Raw genomic sequence first — 19,434 nt, 5'->3', positions numbered from 1 at the left:
GGTGGCTCAGTGGGCTATGCCTCTGCCCTCAGTTATGGTCATGACCTCAGGGTCCTGAGATTAAGCCCCGCATCGGGCTCTCTGCCCCATGGGGAGCCTGCCCCCCCACCCCTCTCTGCATGCTACTCTGCCTACTTGTAATCTCTCTCTCTCTGTCAAAAAAAAAAAAAAAAAAAAAACCTTAAAAAATAATTCACCAGCTTCCCAAAATGAGTCCACTCTGAATATACTGTTGGTCTTTCTGAATTGTATGATTCTCTTTATTTTGGCTGTAAGTGACAAAAATTAATTTAAAAAAAACAGGGACAAAGGGTCACTTATCAGTTTATTGAATCAAAGGAAAGATTAAATAGCTAAACCTTAGATGAGCAAAGCCCAGCTTAAGTCTGAGGAAAAACAGAAATAAGAGAATTGATTGCCTCTAGTACCTTTGCCATCTCTCCTCTCTCGTTGGCTTCATCTTCTTCTTCTTTTTTTTTTTTTTTTTTAAGATTTTATTTATTTATTTGACAGAGAGAGGGAACACAAGCAGGGGGTAGTGGGTGAGGGAGAAGCAGGCTTCCCACTGAACTAGGAGCCCAGTGTGGGCCTCAGTCCCAGAACCCTGGGATCATGACCCAAGCCGAAGGGAGACGGCTAATGACTGAGCCACCCAGGCATCCTGGCTTCATCTTCTCACTGCACAGTTACCTGCTTCTCAGGGCAGGAAACATGGCCTCCAACAGCACCAGAACTTTATATCTTATAAATTCTGTGATGGGAAAGGGACTGATTTTTGCTTTCTAGATTCCAAATTTTAAAATCTTGGAAAAGAGTGAGACTCATGAGTAGCTTAGTTGGTTAACTGTCTGTTTCTTGATTTTGGCTCAGGCCATGATCTCATGGGTTGTGAGATCCAAGCACCATGTTGGACTTCATGCTCAGTGGGGAGTCTGCTTGAGATTTTCTCTCTCTCCTCTCCCTCTGTGTACCCCGCCTTGTGCACATGTGCTCACACTCACTCTCCCTCTCTCTAAAAGTAAATAAAATCTTGTAAATAAAAAAATAAATAAAGTCTTGGAAAAAATGTATTGGCTCAGCAAAAAGGTGCCCACCCAGTATCAACTAACTCTGGCCAGGACTTTGTGGGACCATGACAGCTCTACTTAGTTGCCGTGTGGAGAGAGGTGGGGTAAAGGAAGAATGAAGTTCCTAGGAGAATGGGGATGGTAACTAGATGGACAGTTTATGAATGCCCACAATATATCAAAACTTGTTTATGGTTTGTAGGATGACCAAATGAATGATAAATAGTGAGCAAATTGTCTAATCTTGAACCGCTTTTTCTCAGAAAAGAGATTTACCCCATTGGTAAGTATAGGTATATATGTACTTAAGATATTCTTAGTAATAAAACCTCCCCTTGGATTGCCTAAGTTGTTTTCTCTCACCCTTTTCCCTTCCCTGCCCCCAAGATCTTGGCAACCACTTACCCACTTTCTGTCTATGGATTTTCCTTTACTGAATATTCCCTATAAATGGAGTCATACACTATGTGGCCTTGTATGTCTGGTTTCTTTCATTTAGCATGTGTTCAAAGTTCATCTATGCTTCATTTTAATTTTTGTGCTGAATAATATTCCATTGTATGGATATACTACATTTTCATAATAGGTTGCAAATTGGCATAGTAAAAATGGGGTTGAGAAGTATTTCAGTTGTGAATATGTCTGGAATTGCCCATAAAATCCAGATAGAGTGGGCAGAGGTTAAGGAATTCAAAATAGAGGCGATAAAGAAATAGGCAGAAGACATGAACAGACATTTCTCCAAAGAAGACATCCAGATGGCCAACAGACACATGAAAAAGTGCTCCAGGGTGCCTGGGTGGCTCAGTGGTTAAGCCGCTGCCTTCGGCTCAAGTCATGATCTCAGGGTCCTGGGATCGAGTCCCGCATCGGGCTCTCTGCTCTGCAGGGAGCCTGCTTCCTCCTCTCTGTCTCTCTGCCTGCCTCTCTGCCTACTTGTGATTTCTCTCTGTCAAATAAATAAATAAAATCTTAAAAAAAAAAAAAAAAAGAAAAAGTGCTCCACATCACTCAGCATCAGGGAAATACAAATCAAAACCACAATGAGATACCACCTCACACCAGTCAGAATGGCTAAAATTAACAAGTCGGGAAACCCTAGATGCTGGCGAGGATGCAGAGAAAGGGGAACCTCCTACACTATTAGTGGGGAATGCAAGCTGGTGCAGCCACTCTGGAAAACAGTATGGAGGTTACCCAAAAAAGTTGAAAATAGTTACCCTATGACCCAGCAGTTATACTATTGGGTATTTACCCCAAAGATACAAATGTAGTGATCTGAAGGGGCACCTGCACCCCAGTGTTTATAGCAGCAATGTTCACAATAGCCAAACTATGGAAAGAGCCCAAATATCCATTGACAGATGAATGGATAAAGAAGATGGGGTGTGTATATATACACAATGGAATATTACTCAGCCATCAAAAAAGAAAGAAACCTTGCCTTTTGTGCCAACATGGAACTAGAGAGTATTATGCTAAGAAAATAAGCCAGTCAGAGAAAGACAATTATCATGTGGCCTCACTGATGTGGGGAATTTAAGAAAAAAAAAAAAACAAGGAGGGAAGGGTAACTTGTGATGGTTATTAAGGAGGGAATGTGATGTAATGAGCATTGGATATGATATAACACTGATGAATCACAGATCTGTACCTCTGAAACCAATATTACATTATATGTTAGTAAAAAAAAAAAATAGAGGCAATAGAACTAGTGAATAGGAAGTTTATTATAGAGATCAGAAATGCCAACAAAAGCTACAGTGAGAATAAAAAAGGTTATGATCAGGAGAATTTCAGAATTTAAAATGTTGGGTGCTTTGAAAAACTATAAGATCCAGTCTGTATAATGACATATTATGCCAGTGTTTTATTTTCTAAGCAGTAACTTTAGTTAAGTATATACTTGCTTGGGACACCTGGGTGGTTCAGTGGGTTGAGCATCTGCCTTTGGCTCAGGGCATAATGCCCCAGGGTTCTGAGATTGAGTTCCACATCAGGCACCTTGATCAGCAAGAAGCCTACTTCTCCCTCTACCTGCCTGCCTCTCTCCGTTTCTCTCCCTATCTCTCTCTCTGTGACAAATAAATAATAAAATAAAATCTTTTTTTAAAAAAGAATTTAATTGCTAAGAATTTTGATAAGTTGACCTCGTATTATTTTAAACTGTAGCTAACCTTTGCTTAAATTGGATGTTACAGATTTTCTATTTGGTTACATCAATGAGTCATAGTTTCTATGAAACAAAATATCTTTCAGTTGTTCAGAATAATTAGATTGTTCTGAAACATTTGATTATAAAATATCAAATAATTTCCATTTTTTAATGTATCCTTTTCTTTCAGGTTACAGTGTAGGATTTTGGAAGTCCTCCCTCCATCACATCAAAATGGCTTTGCTAATGGACATATCAGCAGTGTCGATGGAGAAACTATTATCATCAGTGATAGTGATGATTCAGAAACACAAAACAGTTCTTTTCAAAATGGGTAAGTGATTTTTTTAAATGTATTATTTTTAAGTGTATAATTTTTTAAATGTATTATCAGATTGGCTAATGATACCCTATTGATACAATTTTCTCTTTAATCCTTCCCTTTTTCTTTAGTAAGCCTACAGTGTAAAATCCATGTAAGTGATGTGGTTCAACAACACGTGTTAGAATTTGCAAAATTGAAAGTACCTAGTTAACTCTAGTCAGCTGCTTAGGAATAACTGAAGTTTGCCTCATTCAGTTACACATACACATTCCAATTTGGTTTTCTTTGGAAAATTCTTTCTGTACCTTAATTAGTATACCTAATCACTTTATAGTGCATATGGAAATTGGTCATTTGACAGCCTGAGTCAGCTGAGTGTTCCTGGGCAAAAAAATCACACAGACAAATATAGATTGGCATTGTCCGCAGGTAAATTTAAAATCTCAGCTAAGTCTTCAACTGGTTAAAAGTCTTCTTAAATGCTATTCTGTATGTTCCACAAGTAAGTGAAACCATATGGTAATTGACTTCCTCTGCTTGACTTATTTCACTCAGAATAATCTCCAGTACCATCCATGTTGATGAAAAGTTAGGTATTTATTCTTTCTAATGGCTGAGTAATGATATTCCATTGTGTATATGGACCATGTCTTTATCCATTCATCTGTTGAAGGGCATCTCAGCTCTTTTCACAGTTTGGCTATTGTGGACATTGCTGCTGTGAACATTGGGGTACATATGGCCTTTCTTTTCACTACATCTGCATCATTGGGGTAAATAGAGTTGTCAGGTCATAGCTGTTATACACAAACAGTGAATCATGGAACACTACATCGAAAACTAGTGATGTACTATATGGTGACTAACATAATAAAAAATTATTATTATTTTTAAAAAATTAAAATATATCCAGAAAAAAAAGTCTTCTTATGTTCTTTAGCTCTACTTCCTTCTCTGTTCTAGTAAGAAACCTAACCTGAGACTGCTTTTTTTTTTTTTTTGGTGTGTGGCGGGGAGCATAGGTGGCACACAGTGCTACATTAGTTTCAGGTTTCCTGGCTGGTTCAGTCAGTAGAGCATACGATTGACCCTTGATCTCAGGGTAATGGGTTTGAGCCCCACACTGGGCATAAAGCTTACTTCAAAAAACAAACAAACAAAAAGACATAGTGATTCAATATCTCTCTGTACTTTTGCTATGTGATATAGTGATCCAGTATCTCTCTCTGTACTTACGCTCACCACAAGTATAACTACCATCTGTCACCCTACAATGCTATTACAATACAATTGACTATATTCCCTATGCTATGCCTTTGCATTTCTGTTACTTAATTCATTCCATAACCGGAAGGCTGTATCCTCCACTCCCCTTCACCCATTGTGCCCATACCTCACCCCTCTCCCCTCCATTGACCATCAGTTTGCTTTCCATACTTAGGTCTGATTCTCCTTTTTATTTGTTCACTTGTTTTTTAGGTTCCACATATAAGTGAAATCATATGGTGTTTGTCTCACCCATGTTGTCACAAATGTCAAGATCTCATCCTTTTTATGGCTACCTAATATTCCATTGTATATGTATGTATGTGTGTCTTCACTCATTCAGTTGAGTAAATTGACTTGCTATTGATGGACACTTGAATTGCTTCCATATCTTGGCTATTGTAAATAATGCTGCAATAAACATAGGCGTGGGGTGCATATATCTTTATGTTTTTGTTTTCTTTGGGTAGATATCCAGTACAGGAATTATTAGATCATATGGTATTTCTGTTTTTAATTTTTTTGAGGAACTTCCATACTGTTTTCCACAGTGGCTACACCAGTTAACATTCCTATCAATAGTACACAGGGTTCTTTTTTCTCCACATGCTCACCAACACTTGTTTTTTTTATCTTTTTGATTGTTGCCATCCTGACAGGTGCAAGGTTTTGATTTGCATTTCCCTGATTAATAGTGATATGGAACTTTTTTTTAAGTAGACTCCATGTCCAGTATGGAGCCCATCATGGGGCTTGAACTCATTACCCTGAGATCAAGGCCTGAGCTGAGATCAAGAGTCAGGCGCTTAACCAACTGAGCCACCCAGGTGCCCAGCAATTGAGCATTTTTTTAAAAAGAATTATTTATTTACTTTTAGAGAGCTTGCGCATGCATGAGTCAGGGGAAGGACAAAGAGATATGGGCAAGAACCTCAAGCAGATTTCCTGCAAAGTAGGTAGCCTGATTCGGGGCTTGATCCCACAACCTATGAGATCATGATCTGAGCCAAGATCAAGAGTTAGAGGCCTATATACCCCTTGAGTGTTTTGGTTTTTTTAAGATTTTATTTATTTATTTGACAGAAATCACAAGTAGGCAGAGAGGCACGCAGAGAGAGAGAAGAAGGGAAGCAGGCTCCCTGCCAAGCAGAGAGCCCGATGCGGGGCTCGATCCCAGAACCCTGGGATCATGACCTGAGCCGAAGGCAGAGGCCTTAACCCACTGAGCCACCCAGGCGCCCCACCCACCCATTTTTAATTGGATTATTTGGGGGGGTTTTGGTGTTGAATTGTATCACTTTTTTATATATTGTGGATATGAACTCTCTGAGGCCACTCTTAACTACTTCCTTTATCTCCTTTGTATCTGAAATATCAGTAACTACCAAGTTCTGTACACAGTTCAGCTTCTTGTTTTATCTGACTTGAACTTACTGTATCTATAACTAGCATTTGAGCATTTGCTGTGCAGGCACTGTGCTAAGTTACTGTATCTATAACTAGCATTTGAGCATTTGCTGTCCAGGCACTGTGCTAAGTTCTTTATATGCCTATCAGTCACTCCTGGAAGAGTGTTGTTATCCTTGTTAAACAAGAAGAACCTGAGCTTTAGTAATGTTAATTGGTGTTGCACAAGACCATCTAGCCTAGTATATTGCCTGACAGAAAAAACAATTTTTAGGTGAGTGAAGCATGACATGATCCTATATATTAAGTCTTTTGATGCATCTCATTTTTTTCTTGAGTTGCTACTTTATTAAGGACAAAAAAGAGATTTTTGCGTCCCTCATTGAATATAGAGTTTATGATGCAAAATTATTGAGTATTATGGTGGTTAATACATGTCCTTTAGAAGCCCTGACAGTAGTTCATGTGTTTTGTTTGGAGTGTATGAATGATTATAACCCTTAAATAGAGTTAATTATATATGAGTCTTGAAGGGTTAAATATAGATTTGTATATAAAAGACTTTATTTAAATTGATGTTTAAATATGGTAAGCATTAAATTTTTTCATTTTAAACGATTTATCAGTTAAGGCTATTTTATACTAACTTTTTTTTTTAAGTTTTTATTTATTTGAGAGAGCTCAAGCAAGAAAGCACAAGCAGAGGGAGGGGCAGGAAGAGGGAGAAGCAGGGAGCCCAATACGGGGGCTCCACCCCAGGACCCGAAGATCATGACCTTAGCCTATAGACGCTTAACCTACTGAACCACCCAGACACCCCTATTTTGTAGTAACTTTTAACCTAATCTTTCTAATTCTTATAGATGCTGTGAGGTGCTTTAGGATGAGGAATGTCTAGACTCTTAGGTTCAGCACTCCATTATTCAGCTCATTAATGTCCTTTCTCTTCCTTTTTTGAATATGAGGTACATGCATAGTTTGTAGCTGATTTGGTACCTTGAGTACAAAGCAAATTAATTCATAATCCCCATTAGTAATAGTAAATATTTTACTTGTTATATGTGGCTTTATTCCCATCAATTCTACTTCTGCCACGTATAACAAGCTTATCACAGAGTATTATTTAATTTGACCATGATTTCCTGCCTAAATAGCTTGTGCCTTATTCCATGAATATACTTGGTATAGAAAAAGTGAGTAAGCTAATTAATTACTTTATTCACAGGTATTTTAACCTGTTTGTGATTCTAAAAGGATCTGAGCCTTCACTATACATCAACATCATAAAATGCCTACTTATTTATAGCTTGCTTCCATTGTATTCTGATATACCAGGAAAAGTGAAACATAATCATCTTGGGCCTTTGTTCTGTTATTTCTATCAATTCTATGACCTAAGTGAGTAAGAAATTTACTTCTTCTAGGTTGCTCCCTGACAACAAAACATAATCTGGAGTTTCTCACGTTTCAGTAGGTGGGTTGAAAGGATGAGAATGGAACAGTTATTTATTGGTCATTTTCCATTACTTGAGCTGTATAACAGCACCCATATCTGTTTTCTTATTTATTTTATTCCTCAGAACCATTCTATAAGGGTAGGTGATCATATTCTTTTATCATTGAGGAGAAATGGAAGTTCAGAGTTAAAAAATGTTTCCACATCACCTAGTTAAAAATATCTGTGAGACTTACTAAGGCAGCATATTTAGAATTAAGCCTAGGTGCTCAAAATGGTCACCAGCATTCCAGGGAGGGGGTCGTTAAAATATATATAATATTTTCTGTTTTAGCCATTTTAAGTGTATAATTCAATGGCATTAATTGCATTCACAGTGTCATACCACTATCACCACTATTCCCAAAACCTTTTCTTTACCCCAGACAGAAACTCTATTACCCGTTAGGTAATAATGGTACATTCCCTTTTCCCCCTCCATCACCTGGTAACCTCTAATCTGCTTTCTGTCTCTGTGAATTTACGTATTCTAAATATTCATATAAAGTGAAATCATACTGCATTTGTCCTTTTGTGTGTTGCTTATTTCATTTAGTACTATTTTCCAAGGTACAGCCATGTCGTACTATGTTGAGATTTATAATAGAGCTTTGATATACCTGTCTTAAATATACTTTAGAAAGAGATGAGGCTAATTTTTCTAATCATTACTTTTTATTACTCTACATTCCATTGTATGTGTATACTACATTTTGTTTATCCATTCATTTGTTGATAGATGCTTGAGTTTATATGAATAATAATAATATGAATATATTGATGAATAATTGATGAAATTGGAAATAATTGATTAAAATGAATAATGATGAAAATATTGATGAATATCTGAATATCAGAGTTTTATAGAGTCATCTCTAGGCAGATATTATTTGAAGTTTAAAATTATCTTAAAAATATTATTCTAACCTGGAAATAGTATATGAACAAGGATACATTTTTGGTAACATTTTATAATCCTGGTGGTAATTTGCAAGAGCACAAGGAAAAACTAATTATTTTAGGAACCTTGAAAAGTGTATTGTGTATCCCATTTTGAAATACTATGCAACTGACTTCCTTCATGCAGTGTAATCTGGCTGTGTTGATAGCTCTAGTTGATTCATTTTCATTGTTGTATAATATTTCAGGGCGTGAATTACATATTATCCAAGTGTCATTTTTAAAGAAGTAGACCTAATTGTTTTGCTAATTGTAGTTCATATATGAAATTTTTATGTGTGAGGTCAGGTTAGCATTTTAAATTCTAAAAATAAACAAGCAAAACACCACCATAAATAACCCCTGTGCTGAAAGCTTAATTATTTGATCTTTTGTCATTTCTGTTGTACTGCTATAGAAAAAAATTTTAACTGCCTTTTTAGTGTCAAATATTGTCCATGGGATAGCAACAAAAACAATTCCCATTATGAGAAAATAAAAGTAGAACTAAAATTATATATATAATATATAATAAAATATATAATACATATAATAATATATAAAATTATATGTAATATAATATAATAATATAATAAAAATTAAATATATAATATAATACTGAAATATATTATATAATATGTAATAAATTATATATAGAAAATATATAATTATATAATATATAATGCATATAAAATTATATATATACATATAACATGTATGTATAATATATACAATATGCCTAGTTACATATACATTATATATATGTATAATATATATATACATTATATATACACATATATATAATGTATATGTATAATATATAAATATATAATATAATACTGAAATATATTATATAATATATAATATTATATATATAATATGTATTATATATATAATGTGTATATATAATATATACACATATATATAATGTATATGTAACTAGGCATATTGGCATATTGTATATATTATATGTAACTAGGCATATTGGGGCACCTGGGTGGGCTTAGTTAAATGTTTGACCCTTGATTTTGGCTCAGGTCATGATCCTCAGGGTTGTGAGACTGAGTCCCACGATAGAGCCTGCCTGCTTGGCAGTTTCTCCCTCTGCCTCTGCCCCTCCCCGCTAAAAAATACATATAACTAGGCATATTGAAATATGATATATTTATAAAATAAATCGGTGATAAAATTTTGTGAATAAATCATTGGAATGGTGATCTAATTTCTATAAATATAATATTTGGTGTTAATTTGCCAGTGTAGAGCTAGTAATAGATCTGTACTTGTTGCTAATAAAATCAGTCTCTTAGTTACAGTCATGGCTAAGATCATTACATTCAATTTAGTATTCCAGCTATTTAGGCCTAGGCTTTAGGAAGCAAAGGAGAAAAATTGTTAAAATGGGCTTTAAAAAAAAAAAAATTTATTTATTTGACAGAGAGAGATCACGAGTAGGTAGAGAGGCAAGCAGAGAGAGAGAGAGAGGAGGAAGCAGGCTCCCCGCCAAGCAGAGAGCCCAATGTGGGACTTGATCCCAGAACCCTGAGATTATGACCTGAGCTGAAGGCAGAAGGTTAACCCACTGAGCCACCCAGGCGCCCCTTTATTTTTAGTATTATCTTTTAATTCCTGTCTTATAGGTGAATCCATATGATAAGCAGTTTCTGTTGGTTTCCAACAACTGTACTTCCTTGGAAATAATCCAGTTATGATTTTATTTATATAGAATTTTGTGTAGGAGTTATAACAAAACTCCCATAAGAATATTTTCACTGATTGGAAAAAATGATTTTAGTTCTGTTGTGTTTTATCTTCAGAAACGAATTTTATGGGGAGCCTGGGTGGCTCAGTGGGTTAAAGCCTCTGCTTTCGGCTCAGGTCATGACCTCAGGGTCCTGGGATGGAGCTCTCTGCACAGCAGGGAGCCTACTTCCCCGCCTCTCTCTGCCTGCCTCTCTGCCTACTTGTGATCTCTGTCTGTCAAATAAATAAAAATCTTTTAAAAAAATGAATTTCGTGATATAGCAAGAAAAAAATAATTTTATATACACCCAAAAAATCACATTTTTATAGCCTTAAATCCATTAAGATAAAGTCCAAACAAGTTTTCTATAAACAAATAATATATAAATAAAATAAATATATTTATAGATTTATAACTGTGACTTAAAATATAATTATATACTGCTCCTGGCAGTAATCTTTTAAGTGCAATCTATATTATGCTTGATCAACCCCTTATATGTATAAAATGGTAGTGATTGATTAAAAAAATGATATCAAGATAAAAAATCAAGTCTGTTCTTGAACAACTGCTGCTGATTCATTAAGATCCTTTCTTTTTTCCCCTTCTTTTCATTCCAAGAAATTCCTTTATCAGAAACTCACATCAGTATTACTCTCTGAACACTTCGACTTCTCTCTTTGATCTGTTCTTTTGGGACTGTGATTTTCAAACTGCGGGTTATATAGCTTTGTGTAGGTTGTGAAATTAATTTAATAATGAATTTTAACAGAATAGAAAATATTAGCTGCATTCCATATAGTCAGGTTGAATGATTAAATATATTTCCTGTGTATACTGGGTCTCAATGTAAAGATCTTTCGTTCTCCAACTAGAAACTTGAATGCAGTTAAAGGTGAATACTTCCATTTTATTTGTGTGATTGTCTCATGCATCCCTTCTGTCTGAGTCTCTCCACACCCCCCACCTTGTGTGTACTGTATTTATAACACGTTGGCTATATCTGACCCTCATTGCTAAATGCTTCCTTTATTGTCCTTTCCTATCATTTTCATCTCAGTCACCCATACTCACATCCTTGTTATATATGTACTTGCATTCACAGAGGCAGCTTATCAAAAATCCAACCACTTGTCATCTACTGCCACCACGACCACCCTAGTCTGTAATTGCCATCAATTCTCACTTGGTTCATTGCACTAGCTTTCTAATGGATGTCCCTGTTTGCACTCTTGCCCCACAGTCTGGCAGCCAGAGTAATATTTCTGAAGTGTAAGTTAAGTCATTATCTCTCCTTTATTCAGTATCCTCTAGTGTCTTTTCAGAGTGAAAACCAAAACCCTTATTATTTGCCTGTAATCTAGCCCTTCTGCTTCTTCTCTAACCGGATCTTCTTCTTTTATTCTCCTTATTTATCATTCTTGTGCAAACCATGACTACTTCCACCTTAGGGCCTTTGCACTCTTTTCTCTCTTCCTTTAAACTCATTTTCCCAGGAGTTTCTCCTCAGCGGTTCCCTCTTTTCTTTCAGATCTCTGCTTAAATGTTAACTTCTTATCAGCCCTATCCCGTCAGTTGATCAGGGCTGTCACTTTATAACAGAAAGTACCTATGAATTCCTTTCATAGCTTACCACCTACCCTGCTACAGATTTTTGTTTCTTCGCTTGCCTCTATGTCCCCACTATGTTTCTTTTTCGTTCACTGTTTAATCTTTATTAATTGGGGCACATAATACACTCTTAAGTATTTATTGGACAGATGGATGAATGCATCCCCAAAGGAAAGACGAGATGAGAAGTTGGTGGAGACAAGGATTAAATTATACCCTCTGCCAATTCTTAAAACAGGGTGAACTGTATTATCACCACTTTTGCTCTTGCTTTACATAGCTATTAAGAAAAAAGCTTAAAAGCAAATCCAAGAGCTATTTGTTTGCTTACAAATTTATCTTACCTAAGGTGCCTGGGTGGCTAAGTTGGTTGAGTGACTGCCTTGGGCTCAGGTCCTGATCCTGGAATGCCAGGATCTAGTCTCGCATTGGGCGCTCTGCTCAGCAAGGAGTCTGCTTCTCCCACTGACCTTCTGCCCTCTCATGCCCTCTCTCACTGTCTGTCTCCCAAATAAATAAATAAAATCTTTTTTTAAAAAAAAATTATCTTACCTGAACTGGGTACTTTATGCTTTTTCATCTTTAGTTGATTTCTTCACAGGAAAATTTATTGAATGATTGAAATACATACCTAACATAAAATAGTGCTTTGTACTATTTTGGCTAATAGAATGGTGAGGGATGTTAGTAACTTATAAAATCCTAGTTAAACTAAAAATGCATTAGATTCTGTTACAGTGTGTTCTTAGAAACTGTATTTCTATTTAAAATCTCAGATTTTCAAACAAGTTATTAACTGATTTATATCTTTGCTTTTTTTTTAGGAAGAAAAAAGATGCAATCGATCCCTTATTATTCAAGTATAAGGTGCAACCCACTAAAAAAGAATTGTATGAGTGTGCTATTGTTAAAGCAACACAAATAAGGTAAAACTCAGTATCTCACCCATGCTGGTTAAAAATAGAATAACTGTGTTCAATTAAGATTCGCTATAGAACAAACAGTGTTGCCTGTGATTGTTTCCCTTTTTAAAATAAATGTACACTTATAGACTGATAAAGTGAATCTTAATGGACTCCATGAGCCCTTTGTAACTAACCCCAAAGAGTCTTCAGTCTAAAAAGTTATGAAGGATCCTATTTGCGAGGTACTTCTCATGAGAGAACTCAGTTTTCAATGCTGAGAAGTCTGATGGTACTTAGAAATAGGTCACATTTGTAATATTTTATTCATTAGACACAAACATCTGATCAGTCTCTTCTGTTCCTTCAAGTTAATAATAGCAAATTAGTATCTTTAAAAATTCCTGTTTGAGGGACATTTGGTTGGTGTGGTCAGTTAAGCATCTGACTCTCAATTTCAGCTCAAGTCATGATCTCAGAGTCATGAGATTGAACCCCAAGTCGGGCTCAGTGCTCAGCATGGAGTCTGCTTGGGCTTCTCTATCTCTCTCCTTCTGTCCTTCCCGCTGCTTGCACATGTGCTCCCCCTAAGTAAATAATAAAATCTTTTTTAAAAAATTAAATAAATAGGGCGCCTGGGTGGCTCAGTGGCTTAAGCCGCTGCCTTCGGCTCAGGTCATGATCTCAGGGTCCTGGGATCGAGTCCCGCATCGGGCTCTCTGCTCAGCAGGGAGCCTGCTTCTCTCTCCCTCTCTCTCTCTCTCTTTCTCTCTCTACCTGCCTCTCTGCCTCCTTGTGATCTCTGCCTGTCAAATAAATAAATAAAATCTTAAAAAAAAGAAAAGAAAAAATTAAATAAATAAAAGAGGGATGATTAGTGGTTAATATTTAAAGGAAATGATTTTAGGTGACACAGATCTATTTTTAGGACAACCCCTATTGTTGTGTGCTGATGTTAGGCCCCTAGTCATCTGAAAGTAAATTGACGCTATCAACCATTGATCAACTTGCTACCTAGTAGTCAATCTTGCATTTCATTTGATGTAAAATGATTTTACTTGGGGGTGTCTGAATGGCTTAGTCAGTTACACATGGGCCTCCAGCTCAGGTCATGATCCCAGGGTCCTGGGATCCAGCTCCTTATTGGGCTCTCTGCTCAGCAGGGAGCCTACTTCTCCCTCTCTTTCCTCTGCCTGCCACTCCTCCTGCTTATGCATGTGTGCTCTCTTGCTCAAATAAATAAATAAAAATCTTTAGAAAAAAATGGTTTTACTTATTCTCATATACCTCTTGCCTCATATATTCTCATATGAGTCCAAAGAAAAGTGATAATAACCTAAGTGTTGTGAATTCCTGAGTCATATATATTACTTTCTTTAAGGAGGTGAGTGTAGTTTTTGTTTGGTTGGGTTTTGAGGGTACATCATTAATTAAGATCTTTGGAGTGGGAACACCTTGCTAGCTCAGTCAGTTGGGAGTCTGCCTTCACTCAGGTCATGATCCAGGGATCCTGAGATTGAGTCCTGCATTGGGCTCCTCCTTGTCCATTGAGGAGCCTGGTTTTCTCCCTCTGCCTGCCTCTCCCCGTTTGTGTGCGCTCTCTCTCTCTCTCCCCGACAATAAATAAATAAATAAAAATCTTTTTTTATAAAAATTGAAAAAAAAGGTCTCTGGAGCATTCTGCATTTTATTATATGCCGAAGAATAGTATTCCCAAAATAATGCTCATAGATTATGCACACTTGTTTTTAACTATTTTTTTTAAGTAGGCTAGTGAGTGCCATGTAGGACAATACGATTCTTGAGCACTGGTGTGTTTATTCAGTAGTCAAGAGATAATTAACCTTCTTATTATTATGAAGCCAGGATAGCACAGTAAGCCAGTAAGTACGCACAGCAAGCCAATCCTTTCTCTCATATAGTCCTTTCTATAAGAAAAGCATATACATTTTTGAGGAGACTAGTACTTTAAAACTCCTACATTGTTTATTCACTCTTAGAAGCTTTTAAGTTGGCTTTCTCTTGAAAGAAATACATAGAATTCAATTAAAACATTTACTTTCTTTCCAGAACTTTTCTAGAAATACTTGGGTATTTTGGCGGATTTTTTAATTTGTTTTGATTTGGTTTTGGTGGTGTTTGTTACCATTGTGGTGGTGGTTTTTGAGTTTGGGGGCAAGGGAAAATCAAAAATAGCATGTTTTTGGAATCTTAATTCTAATTCTCTTTCATCTTAATCCCATGAATTTGTTTGCTGCCTTTTGAAGGCAGCAAATATGAAATATTTTAGAATTTGAAACAACCTGTGTTCAAGAATGTTCACAATAACCATTCGAATGTTGACCTACTGGGGCGCCTGGGTGGCTCAGTGGATTGAGGCCTCTGCCTTCCGCGCAGGTCATGATCCTAGGGACCTGGGATTGAGCCCCGAATGGGGCTCTCTGCTCGGCAGGGAGCCTGCTTCCTTCTCTCTCTCTGCCTGCCTCTTTGCCTACCTCTTTGCCTACTTGTAATCTCTGTCAAATAAATAAATAAAATATTAAAAAAAAAAACAACAACGAATGTTGACCTACTTAGTGTTATATGAAATCTTATAGTCCTCTGATTTTAATTTTTTAAAGAATTTCAACGGTGATATTTGTAAGAATGATCATCAAATTTTCTAAAAATTAGGTTTACTCTGTAGTATATTTTCCTTGAGGTTTATTTGGTTTCTAAGTGGTTCTTCTGCAACAAATGCATATACTATGTTCATAATGGACATTTATAATAGATCCACTTGTTGATCTTTTAACATTCTACATAAATACTTCTGTATAAAGTTTCTCATAACTTCTACATAAATGCTATTGGAAAATGAAATATCCTTCTTTTCCTCAGCTTGAAATAGAGGTTATGGATTTACGGAGATTATGAAGTTCAAACTGAATTCTTTGATACTAACACTTTACTCTTTCTCCTCCTCTTTCCCTGGTAGCCGGAGAAAACACTTATTTTCTCGTGATAAATTAAAGCTTTTTCTGAAGCAACACTGTGAACCACAAGATGGAGTCATTAAAATTAAGGTAATCAGAACAGTGAAATTATTTATTGGAAGGAAGAAAAAAGAAACGGGTTGTATTATAAAGTTGAAACATTGCAGAAATGTTATTTTAAAGTGTTTGAAAATAGTTCTCTTTTTATCTGGAGCCAGTTTTTAGTAATTTTCTATTTATTAAATACTATTTTTGCAATTGCTAGAATTGCTAGATGGCTCAGGTACTGCACTTTTTTCCCCTTTGTAGAAAAGATCAACCAAGACAGGTAAGAGTAATATATGGAAAACTTGGAAAAAGGAAATGTTATAGGGGAAGGGAACAACTGTATTTTTCTAAGTGGGATCCTGTCTCACAAAAATAAATTCAAAAAACAATGCTAAAATAAGTTCTACTAGAGAGAAAAACAATTCATATAATAAAAAGAACATCAGAGACCTATACTAAGTAGATAGATTATTTGATTCATAATCATTAAGAGGAGGAAAATCAAGCTTAGAAGTCTCACATTGTAAATAAAAAGTTAAACGGTAAAACTAGGACTAGTTTTTTTAACTGAGAAATATTTAACTCATATTGGAAGAAATACTAAGTAAAAAAGCAGTAGAATGGGTAGAGAGACGTATGCATGTGTCAAAAATCAGCTACTATATGCTTAAGATTTGTGTATTTCATAATAAATAAATGTTCCATCAAAAGAAATGGAAAAAAAGAAGATATGAGTTTATGTGGAAAGTACTATTTCAAGTCTCTACAAACCAAGATAGATTATTTAACAAAACTGGGACACCTGGTTAACTTGGAAAACAAAATTAGAACTAACTCAAAGGAGAAAAAGGGAAATGAAATAATTCTTAATGTTATGCATGCTAAAGTACTTAGGAGGAGCAAGAGAAAAGAAATACCAAGAATAAGACTTATTTGACAATAGAAACTTAAGGTAGGTTCAGGGGTACCTAGGTGGGTGCCTGGGTGGCTCAGCTGGTTAAGCATCTGGCTCCTGATTTTGGCTGGGGTCATGATCTCAGAGTAGTAAGTCTACTTGGAGATTCCCTCTGCCCCCCAACTTGCACCTGTGTGCACGCACACACTTTCTTTCTGTGATAAATAAATAAATTTTCAAAAAATAAAAATAAAAATGTCATGAATAGAATTGAAAGACAAGTGCTAGAGGAAAAATACTTTCAGTGACTATAGTGAGGAGCTCAAAGCAATTAAAAAACATAAATATCCTAGTAGAAAAATAAAAATAGGCATGATCAAAATTCACAGTAGATGAAATATAAAAACTTGAAAACGTATGATAGAATCATCTGAAATAATTTTGTTAATGTGAGCATATTTATGTATTTGTCTTGGTAAGAGGGAAAAGCTTAAATTGTGCTCAATCTGTGGCATTGAAAATCACAGATAGCCATGTAAAAAGATGCTTACAAAAAGTTAATGATTCAGGTATTTGTGAGAAGTGGCTAGAACAGTGCTGGCACTGGTAAGCAATCTGTTATATATGAAATAAGTTATAGTATATTTATCATAAATAGCAAGTTGACCAGTTTCCCTAACTTATAAAAATGTCTTACATATCGATGAATAAAAACAACCCAATTGGAAAAAAAATGGTAAGAAGTATTGGCAGTTTTTCACCAAAGAAAATAAACATTCAGTAGACATGAACAGACATTCAACTTTACTTAATAATAAATAAATGAAAATTGGGACACCAGGATGGCTCTGTCAGTTAAGCATCTGCCTTCTGCTCAGGGCATGATCCCAGGGTCCTGAGTTCGAGTTCTGCATCAGGCTCCTTACTCAATGGGGAACCTGCTTTTCCCTGTTTGTGTTCTCTCTCTCTCAATCTCTCTCCTTCTGACAGATAAAAAAAATAAAATCTTTAAAAAATAATGAATGAATGAATGAAAATTAAAGTGACAGTACACGTTTTTCTCTTAGAGTGTAACGAAAGTTATTAGTGGTTAGTCTAGTATACTTGCACACAAACCCCAGAACAACAGAGTTTAATACCCAATGTGAGTATAGTCCACTATTACGAGTAATCAAGAACACGAAGATGCATTTGTTTATTGTGTTGTGTGTGTATGAATAAGAAACATTGGCAATTGATGTATTAAAGCCTATTTTGACCTTTTTTAAGCATATATATTTGAGAAGAAACCACCCATATGTTTTATATTCATATTTTTAAAGGACAATTCTATATATTCAGGAGTTATTTATGTGGGATAGTCAGCAACCATCTTAATAGACTTTAATACAAAATCTTAATAGATTATTGATTTATTATGATGCCCAGAACTGATTGAGTTTTAAATGTTAAAAGTTATGTTCTACCATGATTACAATTATTACACAGAAAATTTGATTCCCAGTTGAAGTGTTAAAAAAAATTAAAAATTTTATAAGATTTTATTTATTTATTTGACACAGAGAAAGAGAGAGAGAGAGAGGGCACAAGTAGCAGAGTGGCAAGCAGAGGGAGAGGGAGAAGCAGGCTCCCCACCAAGCAGGGAGCCTGATGCTGGGCTCGATCCCAGGACCCTGGGATCATGACCTGAGCCAAAGGCAGATGCTTAACTGACTGAGCCACCCAGGTGCCCCTAAATATTTATTATCATTATTTTCTTACACATTTTCTGAAAGATACTACTGTGAATGGCATGTTCGATTTTTTTGGAGAGAAGGAATGATGATCTTGGCTATTAGACCAAAAATAAAAAGTTTAGAGTTGGACTTGGATGAAAGGTGAACAAGTTTTGAAACTTTTGGATTTAGCAAATATCCTAAAACTGCACAACTTCTGATAAAAAAAAGAAAAAAAAAGTTGACTTCTCTGAACTTAAATCTGAATTGAAATTTGTTAAGAATTTATCAGCATTGGACGCCTGGGTGGCTCAGTGGCTCTGCCTTCAGCTCAGGTCACGATCCCAGGATCCTGGGATCAAGCCCCACATCGGGCTCTCTGCTCAGCAGGGAGCCTGCTTCCCCCCTCTCTCTCTGCCTGCCTCTCTGTCTACTTGTGATCTCTGTCAAATAAATAAATAAAATCTTTTAAAAAAAGGAATTTATCAGCATTTCTCTTTTTTGCCAGATCAGCTTTGTAATTTGATACGTAAAGTCTTTAAGTTAAAAAGTCTCTCACCCCCAATTGGAGGGAAAATCTAAATGTTCAGCACTTAGGAAATGGTTGAGAAAAATTAATTGGGTTAATACAGTGGACTTGTAATGTTAAATATATGGGTTATTTATTTACAAAGAAAATTCCATACAAAATAAGTCAAAAGCAATGCAATCCAAAAGCAATGTTTATCCAATAAACATAATTTTGAAATAGTTTTAGAATTTAAGAAACGTTTGAAGGATTCCTGCATATTTTATGGGGGGAAAACCCTTTGAATTATGGTTTTCTTTCTGGGAAAGCTGATTAATGATAGATTAAGTGAACCAGCTAAAATGTGTATTACTGGGTAAAC

General features: G+C 35.7%; 1 protein-coding gene across 2 annotated transcripts in view; it reads left to right on the top strand.

The window, feature by feature from the left end:
* Window positions 1–19,434, top strand: part of BAZ1A (bromodomain adjacent to zinc finger domain 1A) — a 92,130-nt gene that overhangs the window by 30,892 nt on the left and 41,804 nt on the right. For both annotated transcript variants that reach the window (XM_059373072.1, XM_059373071.1), the window contains exons 3-5: window positions 3,413–3,556; window positions 12,834–12,935; window positions 15,889–15,976. In XM_059373072.1, coding sequence (XP_059229055.1) covers window positions 3,413–3,556; window positions 12,834–12,935; window positions 15,889–15,976 — 334 coding nt within the window. The remainder of the gene's footprint in view (window positions 1–3,412; window positions 3,557–12,833; window positions 12,936–15,888; window positions 15,977–19,434) is intronic.

This window comes from Mustela nigripes, chromosome 13 (assembly GCF_022355385.1).
Source record: "Mustela nigripes isolate SB6536 chromosome 13, MUSNIG.SB6536, whole genome shotgun sequence".
Lineage (NCBI taxonomy): Eukaryota > Metazoa > Chordata > Mammalia > Carnivora > Mustelidae > Mustela > Mustela nigripes.
The sequence above is the reverse complement of the archived record's forward strand: the minus strand, read 5'-3'. Positions and strand labels throughout refer to the sequence as shown.